Source organism: Eleginops maclovinus, chromosome 11, assembly GCF_036324505.1.
Source record: "Eleginops maclovinus isolate JMC-PN-2008 ecotype Puerto Natales chromosome 11, JC_Emac_rtc_rv5, whole genome shotgun sequence".
NCBI classification, from domain to species: Eukaryota; Metazoa; Chordata; class Actinopteri; order Perciformes; family Eleginopidae; genus Eleginops; species Eleginops maclovinus.
In genome coordinates, this window is record NC_086359.1 from 20519515 (window position 1) to 20533057 (window position 13543).

The window sequence follows — 13543 nt, forward strand, 5'->3', positions numbered from 1 at the left end:
ACCACAGTTTTCTAAATATTGATCTTGTTTTGAAAAAGCATCAGGATTTCATCAAAGGACGAGGGGAGACAAGCTTCTCTGAGTTAGGTAGTGTACATTGGCTTTGGTAAAGTTTGAGGCTTTGAACATAATGAGGAGTTAGGGTTGACAGACTATTACAAGAAGCATTGTTGAAGCTGTGACACTCACATTTGTCCCTCAGGGGCATATGTAGATCCAGTTATATTGAACTCATGGAGGCTGCAGCTTGAATCTTCCACCTTGTCTGCAACGAACATCTGGAGAGGAGGAACACAAACAAAAGGCGGTATAGTTATATGATTATACAAAGATGCATAGCAGAAAGTCAAATAGTCAAAGTCCTGGTATAATAAAGGACTACAATAACTATTTACTATAAAAAGGAAGATTTTCCTTTATTCTCCACAAAGACTGGGTAACTTTGGAATAAAACTAAATGCTAAAATAAAAGTGGAACAGCAACAACAGTAGTGTAGACTTTGAGAATCAGTAATGTCAGTTACTGCAGCATTATCTATCCTAATGTTTAGCAATATTGGCTAACATTAGCCAAAATAAGCCAATCAGAAGCAATAAGGCTGTAGCAGAATAAAATAAAATAGAAACTACCATTGATTTTAAGAGCAAAGATGCATGTATTGTTTATGACCTTAACCTTTCATTTGCAGAACAAATGATGTTGTGTTTATTCAATCATTTAACCACTGTTAAAACAAATAAATACAAAAACATTAGATTTGTTTTAATAAATCAAAGAAACATAATTAGTGATGGTTTACTGGCATTATAACTTTCTAAAACTGCACCAACATTCCTCATGTCTTTTTACTTCTAACCTGGTTGTGCTGTTTCCAAAGAGGTGCAGGACTTGTATATGTAATGCAAATATTGCAATGAAAAAGACCACAGCCCTTGAACTGCTTTGGGTTCAGAGAGTCAAAAGTTAAGGGATTGGTCTGAAAATCAATGTTAATCATCGAGTGTTTGATCTTAAGATGTTATTGTGGTTGGCAGCTCTGAAGTGTGGGCATGTGCTTGAGTTGCCCACACAGGTAATATAACACCTTTGTTGTCAGAGTATGCCAACGTGGAATTGTAGTGGTGATGTAAGAACAGCTTGGGCAGCCAAGAGTTGTTTACTGCCGCTGATGCACCATCACACAGCCCCATGGTGTCAAAACACACTTTAAATAAAACAGCTAAGGGTGCATCCTGTGTAAAAACCAAAGAGCAGCATGCTGCTAACAGAAGACCAATTATTGCTTAACTTATCCCAATAATTATCAAAATTGACTTACAACTCAACTGGTGTCCCTTCATTTGTATTGCATCACATACATCACTCACTTCCTTCTTTTGGAAAGAAGAATCTTAAATATGGTAATAATACAGTACATTATAGGTTCACCATGCATAAATACAGTGGGGCAAAAAAGTATTTAGTCAGCCAGCAATTGTGCAAGTTCTCCCATTTAAAAAGATGAGAGAGGCCTGTAATTTTTTATCATAGGTAAACCTCAACTATGAGAGACAGAATGAGAAAAAGAAATCCAGAAAATCACATTGTAGGATTTTTAAAGAATTAATTGGTAAATTCCTCGTTAAAATAAGTATTTGGTCACCTACAAACAAGCAAGATTTCTGGCTCTCACAGACCTGTAACTTCTTCTTTAAGAGGCTCCTCTGTCCCCCACTCGTTATCTGTATTAATGGCACCTTTTTGAAGTCGTTATCAGTATGAAAGACACCTGTCCACAACCTCAAACAGTCATACTCCAAACTCCACTATGGCCAAGATCAAAGAGCTGTCAAAGGAGACCAGAGACAAAATTGTAGACCTGCACCAGGCTGGGAAAACTGAATCTGCAATAGGTACGCAGCTTGGTGTGAAGAAATCAACTGTGGGAGCAATTATTAGAAAATGGAAGACATACAAGACCACTGCTAATCTCCCTCGATCTGGGGCTCCACGCAAGATCTCACCCCATGGGGTCAAAATGATCCCAAGAACGGTGAGCAAAATCCCAGAACCACACGGGGGCACCTAGTGAATGACCTGCAGAGAGCTGGGACCAAAGTAACAGAGGCTACCATCAGTAACACACTACGCCGCCAGGGACTGAAATCCTGCAGTTCCAGACGTGTCCCCCTGCTTAAGCCAGTACATGTCCAGGCCCGTCTGAAGTTTGCTAGAGGGCATTCCAGAAGAGGATTGGGAGAATGTCATATGGTCAGATGAAACCAAAATAGAACTTTTTGGTAACTCAACTCTTCGTGTTTGGAGGAGAAAGAATGCAGAGTTGCATCCAAAGAACACCATACCTACTGTGAAGCATGGGGGTGGAAACATCATGCTTTGGGGCTGTTTTTCTGCAAAGGGACCAGGACGACTGATCCGTGTAAAGGAAAGAATGAATGGGGCCATGTATCGTGAGATTTTGAGTGAAAACCTCCTTCCATCAGCAAGGGCACTGAAGATGAAGCGTGGCTGGGTCTTTCAGCATGACAATGATCCCAAACACACCGCCAGGGCAACGAAGGAGTGGCTTCGTAAGAAGCATTTCAAGGTCCTGGAGTGGCCTAGCCAGTCTCCAGATCTCAACCCCATAGAAAATCTTGGGAGGGAGTTGAAAGTCCGTGTTGCCCAGCGACAGCCCCAAAACATCACTGCTTTAGAGGAGATCAGCATGGAGGAATGGGCCAAAATACCAGCAACAGTGTGAAAACCTTGTGAAGACTTACAGAAAACGTTTGACCTCTGTCATTGCCAACAAAGGGTATATAACAAAGTATTGAGATGAACTTTTGTTATTGACCAAATACTTATTTTCCACAATCATTTGAAAATAAATTCATTAAAAATCAGACAATGTGATTTCTGGATTTGTTTTTCTCATTTTGTCTCTCATAGTTGAGGTATACCTGTGATAAAAATTACAGGACTCTCTCATCTTTTTAAATGGGAGAACTTGCACAATTGGTGGCTGACTAAATACTTTTTTGCCCCACTGTAAATGATAACTCAATTAAAATACATTCCATTTTCTTTTTAATGGCTCTATTTTGTAACTTGCCAATCATGATAACAAGCTAGACAGCCTTTCCAGTCGCTTTTGAGAAAATGCACAGCTATCCTGATAATGGAAATTCCACAAAGTGAGCTTTTTGTGGATGATTTTAATTGCAATCTGTAATAAAATGCCAAGTTGTCCCATCCCTAATTATGAAAAACTGTCTGTAAACAGAAGGTGCTCTGCGGGCTGGAAAGAGAGTCACTGGGGAGGTTGAGTTCAAACTGCGGCTGAAGAAATCTGGTGTATGCAGACTCAAGACAACCCCCCCTGCCCCCGCGCTGAAGATTTTCCAGCAGCCTCTGTACTGTCACAATCTTCTACAATTTTTTATTGTTTCTAAACATGCAGGAAACGAGGGAGTTCACAAGCTTCATCAATCATTCACACTGCCATACACGCTCGGTCAACTGCAGGAAAACAAAGCAGGAGTCAGAGTCCCAGAGCTCCTGCTTCTTAAAAGTTTTGCTTTGTTTGCATGTCTTTCTCCTGAAATAACCCCAAGGAGGGCGATTCACTTCTTATGCTAATATATGATTAAATAAACAAAAACAAGTAGTGAATGTATGGCTGGTGATTAAAAGAAAAAGAGACATCCCCGTTCACTATCGAAGGCCCTCTCTGCATCTGAACAGCTGAGCGAAGAACATAAACTACGCACAGGTTAAATGACTTCCCTTGACCTCCATATTTTCGTTTTTGAAATAACTTGACACTTAAGTAATGCAAAGAGTACACGTGCACACACACACACACACACACACACACACACACACACACACATATGCACTGAATGAAAACATCCGTACGACCTCGTTTGACTGTTTGAGACTCCATTAAATCTGACTGATTAAAGAATTAATGAAGTAGCTATTTTGTTAAACTTGGTTCTCTACTCCCTCAGTGTGTGTCTGTGTGTGTGGAATACAAAATCGGAGGCAGATGAGAGCTAGCTGTCTTCCCTGTGGCACATGAACCTAAAAGCCATGTTTTGGGCTTTTAACAGAGTAATTATTCCTGAATTCTCCGCAGTAACAGGGACAACTGCATCCAGTCAGAACAAAACTCACTTATAAATAACTGTCATACTGAATTGTGATTATAGCCTCAGGGTGATTATAGCTTTAGTTGGAACACGAACATTTGCATTAGTAATTTCTGAATCAACAGAGCAACAATCAAATCAACAATGAAACAGAGTATTATTGTTTATCACATTTAGATCAGCTGCTCTGCTTTCTGTTTTCTCTCCTAATCTAGTGCTGAGCTACAATTAGTTAGAAACTGGAACTGGTAAGGGCCAGTAATCTAAAAGACAAGTTTTACTAGCTTGAATATTTTAGTTGAGGTTATGCTTGTAGTGCATGTTCTTCAAGGGGGCCCTATAATGCTTTTTGGGTTTTTCCTGTAGCATGTTATATAGGTGTGTATATTGTGTGCATGTAAATGGTCTGCTAAGGCTGAAATCTCCAAATTCCCTGCAACATACACCACCCCTGCCTGAAATGCTTCGGTTAGACTCCTTTGTTTACTTCTGTAACATACAGTAGCGATATCAATAAGTAACAGTCACACTGCTACTGGCTAGCGCCCCAACACATTGTATATGACATAAAAGCTGTTGACCAATCACAACATAGTCAGCCAGCTAACCAATCAGAGCAAACCGGGCCCTAGTTTCAGAGAGGGTGCAGCACAAGCAGTAGTTATTTTTTTAACATTAAAGCAGGTAAACATGTCACACAATACAAATGTGAAACTGAAAATGAGCATAATAGGGCCCTTTTAAACTTGGCCAACTACGGCTATGCCTGGCTTTTTAATTGTTTGTTCATTTTGGCTGTGTTAATGCATATGGCACACATTTTTAGATAGTTTAAGCTAGTTATTTTTGGGGAATTTGGGATGTTCAACCTCAGCTTATAATAAGTCTATAATATACTGTATAGCCAAAATACAAGCAAGATGTCCCCCATTAATCCACAATTTGTTCTCAAATAAGGTACAAGGGTAACACATTTGGCAACGTAGCAATCTAAAAAGAGAACCACAGCAAATTTTTCCATTCCTTGTCAACTGCTGAAGCTTAATATTATGATCAGTGACTGAAAATGTAATGTTTTGGTCATCGAGGTCTGTGCTGACCACAATCGTTCTACAACAATGTGTCTACAGCACAAACGTAATCATTTTTTGACAGTGGATGACTGTTAAATATCGCAGAGCGTAGTTAAACAGTCAGAGCAGCCACAACGAGCTGTTAGAAGAAGATCTGCAGACCTCCAACTTCTCAGCGAGGTTAGCAGATTTACTGTGACCTGAGGAAAACTACACACACCCATGGCAAAATGGAAAAAGTCCAATTATTGCCTAACTTCTATCGTAAAACAGTGCTTTTGTTTGGCTGCACTGTCAACACCAGCTGTTTTTGTGATGCATTTGTGAAGATCAACGTTTTATTGTACAAGATATCCTGAAACAATCTTTTAATTTCCCAATGTAATACAGGCCCAATGAGCACAGAACCAGCCCATTATTCCATTTAGTTGTATAAACTGTCACTTTAAGGGAATTTTAAATAGCTCCCTCCTTCTGCTGGAGTCTTAATTTCACAAAAGGTCATCAGGCTGGGATCTATATAAGATCAACAAAGACTTTCACTCGAGCACACACAAAGCTGGATAAAATAAGGTTGTTCTTTTATCTGTGGTCACTCTTTCCCTCACGATCTGATCCGCTGTGGTCTCCAAGGAAACTAGGCTCATTGTGATCAATGTGACTCAATGGTAGTGGCACAAGTTTGTATTCTTCTACTCCCTTCCTCTGAGCCTGTGTGGAGTTGAACACTGAGTAACTTTTTTAGAGGTGTGCTGTGTCTTCATGCGTGTGAAGGGAAAAGGGAAGTCAGGATACAGAGAGGGAATCCCTGGAAATCCTGCGGATATGGGGATACCCCCGAGGCAGGAGAGACACGTGGTGCCATTAGGGCAACTGGCTAGTAACCAGTCCAAGAAAAAGCACAGATGGATAAGCCTGGGCAAACATTCATGTAGGCATTTAAAATCATGACGCACAAAAGAACATAAAAAATGAGACAGTACAACCAACACAGAGAGGGGCGGGTAAAGCAACCACTAATATTGCTATCTCCAGGAAACACCATGGCAAAAAGTAAAAAAGGAAGTTTGATTTGTCTTTGTTTAAGTGCGAATGTGCCGTCTTATCTCGCACCAGAGAGCGGAGAGCAGCAGGCGAGGGAGTGCAGGTGGAAGCAGAAGGTCAATATTTACCAGCGTCAGCCTGCCTCGCTCTTTCTCTGTTTGGGAGGGTTTAGGGGGGTTGTGGTGAGATCACTGCTGCGTGTCCCTCCTGCTAGAGGGAACTCCCTGCCGCTACGCATTAATCATACCGTTACTCCACGTCATCTCGAGGAGTGAGAGAAGCGAGGGGAGGGAGGGCTGTCTGTACTGTGAGAGTGTCTGCCGTACAGTCCTCTGATGCTCCATTTTGAAAAATGGCAAAAGATAAAATGGAAGATCAAATAGAAGACGACATATATATATATTTGTTGCTGTGCTCTCCTGACCAGAGTAAGTCTTTCAGGACACAACTAATGCACTCTATGCAATCTGCCGGAAAATCAACTAGTACTGCTATTACTACAGCCACTCAATATGACCTATGTAGCATAGCATTAATCGATATCCAGGCACTGTCATTTTCGAGTGTTGTATGTCTTTTAAAATGGACCTCGAGTCTCTTCAATAAAAAAAAAAGCTGATTTGATTCGTCACATTGGACACTGTGAAAGTCGCAGCCGATCACAATAAGCTTCTAGGACTACCTAAGGTCATCCAACATCTTCATTGAAGTACATTTACCCCAGGACTAAGTGCATTTTGAGTTACTTGTACTTTACTTGAGTATTGATAATTTCTGTTATTTTTACATTAGGTAAATATTGCAATTTTAACTGTAGTACAATTATTCAATCACTTGTAATTCTCAGTTTCACACAACTAAAATAAAAAATGTTTACACAAAAATGATGATCTATATTTGAAGAAAAGATGAAACTCTGGTCCAGAGGAATAAGGATCTGACCATGACCAGGTGTTAGTTACTGCTTTAAGTCTCAGGTTTGTGTGTTTATATATAGAATACCTTAGTATTGACCTGTTGGACACTGTGGTATGATCACCACATGTGAAAGACATGTTAGCAAATCTGTAGCCTATGTATAAGAATGATGCTTAGGAAGGACAATTGTTTTTTTGCACATACTGTATATTCCCAGACATAAAGAAACTAAAGACTAAAACTCACTGTGAAAGCTGGCTTCAGCATATTTTTGAAATGGTGAAGGATCTAAAAAAAGATATCCTTTAATTATTTCTTCATTATTAGTCTTTGATGCTAATACATTATTTTTTAACGTTTGTAGGACTTTACGTTCTGCCCTAGGACATTTTTATATTCCTTTAGAAAGCAGCTGTGCGTCAAATTTATGGCACATAAAGCTGCTGCTGGTTTTCTCTTTCAGCAGCTGTTCCGATCAACTGGATTTTGGATCCTCAATGATTATCGGGTCTAATCGCATCAGATTTTATTATTTTTTAAACAGATTGACGCTCATTAGGATTGAGTAGGTTGATTCATGCTTTATACTTTTTGATTGACTTTAATGTAATACTAAATGTCCAGATTCTAATAGTAGTAATTCCCCTTTTAGAAATCTAGTATCAATCATATTTTATGAATATAGCCCAATATTACAAATTATACCCATTACATTACACCCTCTGAAGTAATCTTAGTTCTGCTTTTATTGCTCCTGTCTAAATCAATTAGATTCCAGATGTTCTATAAGTCGAATGAGCTGCAAACTCAGCTTTGTGTGACATGACAAATGTGACATTATGTGTGATATTAGAGGGAATGATCATTTTAAAAACATGATCCCGGTGTGATCAGAGGATCAGTACCAAAAAAATATATTTCTGCTGTAGAATAGCATTTGTAGTCCAGGACTTCTCTGCAGCACCACAATACATAATTCAAAATGAGTGTGTGTGTGTGTGTGTGTGTGTGTGTGTGTGTGTTATGTGAATGTGTTTAGAGCTTGAGCCCTGAACAGGAGCCAAGACAAACAGCAGTGCTGGCATTTACTCTGTGCCCGGAGCAAAGATGGCTTTCAAACACACAAACACACATACTAACAGACAAAGAAAAGGGTGAGGCTATGTGCTACAGGAGTACTCATCAATACTTGTGGATAAGATCTTTCCGTGCTTGTCATGTCACGTAATTATATACACACTATTTACAGCGGAACCTACCTACAGTTCAGGATGGATGGCTATAACATGTTTATTTAGCCCATGTGACGTGTGTGTGTGTGTGTGTGTGTGTGTGTGTGTGTGTGTGTGTGTGTGTGTGTGTGTGTGTGTGTGTGTGTGTGTGTGTGTGTGTGTGTGTGTGTGTGTGTGTGTGTGTGTGTGTTACACTGTAGTGCTGCTGGGTCATGCCAGACTGTACTAGTCCACCAGCAGTTATCTCAAAGCTGCCACACGGAGGTAAACATTACAACAGCAAAAGGATTTTCCATCCATCAAAAAAAAGGAAAAACACGCGAGGGAAAAAAGAGAAATCTCAAAGACGGAAAGAAAATCAATAATCAACAGCAAACTCTTGTTGAATTAACCTACATTACACGTTTTCAACAAATAATTCCCAAAAGCATTTTTTTAAAATGTCAAATACTTAGAATTTACTTTCTGCTCCAGTTCAGCCGTTAAGGAACAATTCACCCAGAAAATGTCCATTTGTATATCAAATACTCAGGGGCTGCATTAAACAGTAGAAGAACTATATTAAATCATCTGTTCACAAACTCTCACACAGCTTGTGCAACATCATTTAAATCTCATTTATCAAGTTATATTCTCCATACTTCCCAAACACGAGCACACTTTTTAGCAATAATATTAAAAACCTTACTATTTGATCTAAAAAAAATTGATTGCCGGGGGCCCCAGTCGACAAACTGTTAACCAACCATGTCTTGTTGGCTTGACAGAGCGGGGGATAATTACACTTTTTATCAACCTAACTGGCATGGCCTACAGTATACACAGGAGTTCCTTGCCCTCTTACCTCAAAATATTGGACTAAAAATGGTGCGATGAATACCCATGAATCTTCCTGTCTGCAGTACACATGCTTTCTTTCTGCCTATTCTAAAAGGGGTTTAGTTGAATATTTCTGAATGCTGGGGTCCTTTAACAGTCTTGGAATAGCAAAAATTTGGATTTGAATAGACAGTCGAGACTCTGAGGTGAACGGTATAAATGTGTGCTGTTTTTATTTCCCAAAGTAGTTTTTAACTAAATTATTCAAAACTTAAATTAACTTTAACAAATGAGCTCTTGTAAAAATGTCACAGAATGAGATGTCCTATGATATTCCTAAAGCTCTTGTTTTCTTTTTGTGGTCATTTGGAGGGATTCTTAACAGATTTGAATGAAAATGCATGTTTCTGAGAAGTAGGAAGATCATAACTTAAAAGAATAATTCACCCTGGAAGCTCCCCAACAAGTTTTCTTCAAGAATGTTAAGTAACACGGGGTCAGATATTGATATACAAATGATCTTTTTAAAGTAGAAGTAATCCGTAACTGTATAACCAGCAGTCAAACCAAAGAATTGCCACTTACTCTGCAGACGGACATCTGGTTGGTGGTGAGGGTTCCCGTCTTGTCAGAGCAGATAACAGAGGTACAGCCCAGGGTCTCTACTGACGGCAGGCTGCGGACGATGGCGTTCTTCTTAGCCATGCGGCGTGTTCCAAGGGCTAGGCAGGTGGTGATGACAGCAGGCAGGCCCTCGGGGATGGCGGCCACAGCCAGGGCCACGGCAATCTTAAAGTAATAGATGGCCCCTCTGACCCAAGAGCCCCCGTGGACGGGGTCTCCGAAGTGGCCGATGTTGATGACCCACACAGCCACGCATATCAGGGAGATGACCTTTGAGAGCTGCTGCCCGAACTCGTCCAGCTTCTGCTGCAGAGGCGTCTTCTCGTGTTCTGTAGCTGCCATCTGATTACGGATCTTACCAATCTCTGTGGAAACACCGGTAGCAATGACCACACCTATGGCACGGCCTGCTGCTATGTTTGTGCCCTGCAGCAAAAGAAGAAATCATTTGGTGCTAAGAAGAGAGGCAGAAAGTCTCAGTTGATATAAAAAGGGATATTTATGTACAAATAAGTACACTTTAGTCATGACATGACATGACTAGCACTTTCCAGCCACCCTTAGACATTCATTCATATTTCACAAGACACATTTTCTGCATCACAGTTAGACTTTACTGAATCAAAATTATTTAAAATGCAAAGTAACAACTCTTTGGAAAACCATTATTGTAATTCCCACAACATCTAAAAAGGACTATCATGTGCAAAGATGTATAACAATGAATGGATTCATTGTGATGCACCTCCAGCATCATCAAAAAGGAAATTATTTTAACTTGACATTTAGGTTACCTTTAGATCACCAGAGAAAGGTTGGGGTTAAAGAATGACAGTCACTAGATTCAATAAGACAAACATTACTCAGCGCGCTGCAGGGTGAGTGCTTACAGAAAACAGCATGTTCTTTTTGTCCTGGTTGACGGCTCTGGGGTCAGGAACAGGGTCAGTGTGTTTGATGATGGACACAGACTCCCCTAAAAAGAAGCAGTGTATGAGACAATTGTACTGGGTTAGATAAATGTGTGACAGGTGACTATTACACCAACAATGGGATGTTCTGAGGGAAATTAAACAAAGTTACATTTACAGCCTAAAGTAGGAAGTAATATCATCAAAATCACACAATGCTAACCTTCAGTCTTCTATGTCCATGCAATAAAGGTGTAAGTGAGTATATCTGAATTATGTGAAAGCTTCGACCAAGAGTGTTTGGCTTCTGATGAGGGTTGGATAATACCTGTGAGGATGGACTGGTCCACTCGCAGGGTGGTGGACTTTATAGAGGTCACTCGGATGTCAGCAGGCACCTTGTCACCAACTAGAAACAACAAAACAGGGTGGGATTACCAAAAAGGATTGTCAATCAGTTATGCCCAAATAGATGTTTGTACCAAAAATGCAAAATGGGACAAATGTGAGTTCACAGGGACCTTGAAGTTAGAGGTCTGAAATGTAATCCATTTTCCCTTAAGGTTGAAAGGACATTAATGCCAAATTTGAAAAATCCCCTCCAGGGCTTTTGAGATATCGGACCAATTGACGTATGTAAATGCAGTGAGAAGGCAAAATAGAATCTTTGAAAAAAGTGCATTTATGTTCAACAGGAATATTGGCCTTTCCAGACAAAATGCTGTTTGTCTTGTTTCATTCAAATGCCATTAAAAACGTTTGTAAATACACACACATACACACACAAATAGTATATTGATGTCCAATGCCCTCATGTTAACGCCGGGGAGGAACATTATTTAAAGTGAGTCGGCAAATTAAAAGGAATAACTATAAAACCTAATTGGAAATGTGAAAAGAAACTGCATGTAAAGTAAAGCAGAGTAGCAGAGAGTAGATAGCAGAGGTGGGACCAAGTCACTGTTTGGCAAGTCCCAAGTAAGTCCCAAGTCTCAGCAGTCAAGTCCAAGTCAAGTCCCAAGTAAAGACAGAGAAGGGCAAGTCGAGTCCAAGTCCAAGTAACACCAAAGCCAAGTCGAGTCCAAGTCCAAGTCCCAAGCTTCTTCGAGTCCTGAACAAGTCATCATGTACTCTTCACTTAATAATGCCATTATCAGACTAACGATCACACAATTTCAACATATCAACCTAATCTTCAGTATTTTTTTATACATACAGATTAAACTATGCATATATTTTATATATCTGTATATACGCATGCGCCCAAAGACCTTCAAAGCATTGTGTGGGAATGGTGGGTTAGAAATGTATGAGCACGGAAGGCACCACTGTCATCCTAAAGTTGGTAAAGCGCCTTGACTAGTGAGGCATGGACTGTGTGGATGCATGTAACTGGCATTGATGCTTCAGTGGATGCCAGTTACAGTAGGTCAACATTTTGCTTAAATCACAAAGAAACCTAATATTTCAATAAAACAATGTTTAATCTGCATAACAATTAAGCAGCATGACTACACACAATGAAAGGTGCTGGGGGTAGGCGCTTGAGAGACAGACAGACAGAGAGAGAGACAGAGTACACCTCCCTAATCTTAGTTATTTGTGTACATACCTGCAAACTCAGAAGGGCTGAAAAAGGTGACAAACTAAACCGTTGTAGGGGGGTCTGGGGGGTCTGGGGGTCTGGGGGCATCCCCCCCCACCCCCCCAGCCTTTGTACACGTTGCCTAGCAACGTCGCACATGCGCATTATATCCTGCTCCGCTCCGAGTTATAGTAGTAGGCTATTCATGGGAAACGCATGAACAGCACGTTAAGATCTCGGCCAAGTCGTAATTAAAAGCAGTTCTTCATTATTTAAGTTAAGCGGCGGTAACGCCAGTGTTAAACACGGTGTTAAACACGCAAATGCCGGTTGGTGTGCGTACGGTACTGAGTGTTTATCGGTCCACGGCCGTAATGAACGTGTCGCATTGGTCCATATGTAATGCGCACGTTCTGTTGTTCCCATTGGCATAGAGCTATTGAACATTAATTTTAACAAAGGATACGGATAACATATCGCCCACGGCAGTTTTGTCATTGTATGTATAGCCTATATTTGTATTACGCTATCATCATTCAACATGTAGAATGAACGTGTTATCTATAGAGTCGATTTACATAGATAATTCACAACCATGAACCTAATCTGGATCTTAAACCTGCCAATTGCAACTGAGAGAGACGCAGACCAGACGGACAGCTCTCGACTAGGCTTCCCTTCCGTGGCACAATTGCATCTTTTCCGTAGATGAAATCCGGGGAAATCGTGAATATTAATGAGGGGAAACCCGGGGATTATCCAATCACGCTGGTTAGGTCCCTGATCCAATCCAAAAAGGCCAAAATCCACCACATGATTGCATTGCTCGCACTTGCCTGCCGGCTCTCTCACTTTGCGGTCTTTGGGGCTTCGCAGGTTCGCATTGCAGGGAAGGATGTCCATGATCAGGAAATTTAGCTTTTGACTCGAGGCATGTCAAGTCATTACAAGTAAAAGAGGCAAAGTCCGAGTCAAGTCTCGAGTTAATAGTATTCAAGTCCAAGTCGAGTCGCAAGTCATGCCGAATTTGATCAAGTCAAGTCTGAAGTCATTAAAATCATGACTCGAGTCTGACTCGAGTCCAAGTCATGTGACTCGAGTCCACATGTCTGGTAGATAGTAAGAGAAATTTGCCATTGAAAGCAATCCATTTGGACTGTAAAGGGGCCCTGTTTTCAGGTTTCATATTAAGTGCCTCTA

The 13543-nt window shown here is 40.5% G+C and overlaps 1 protein-coding gene across 1 annotated transcript in view; it reads right to left on the reverse strand.

The window, feature by feature from the left end:
- The window catches only part of atp2a3 (ATPase sarcoplasmic/endoplasmic reticulum Ca2+ transporting 3), a 53858-nt gene that overhangs the window by 13582 nt on the left and 26733 nt on the right, over positions 1 to 13543 (reverse strand). Inside the window, exons 6-9 of the mRNA XM_063894587.1 lie at positions 11087 to 11167; positions 10738 to 10823; positions 9809 to 10273; positions 190 to 278 (exon numbers count right to left, since the gene is read on the reverse strand). Coding sequence (XP_063750657.1) covers positions 190 to 278; positions 9809 to 10273; positions 10738 to 10823; positions 11087 to 11167 — 721 coding nt within the window. The remainder of the gene's footprint in view (positions 1 to 189; positions 279 to 9808; positions 10274 to 10737; positions 10824 to 11086; positions 11168 to 13543) is intronic.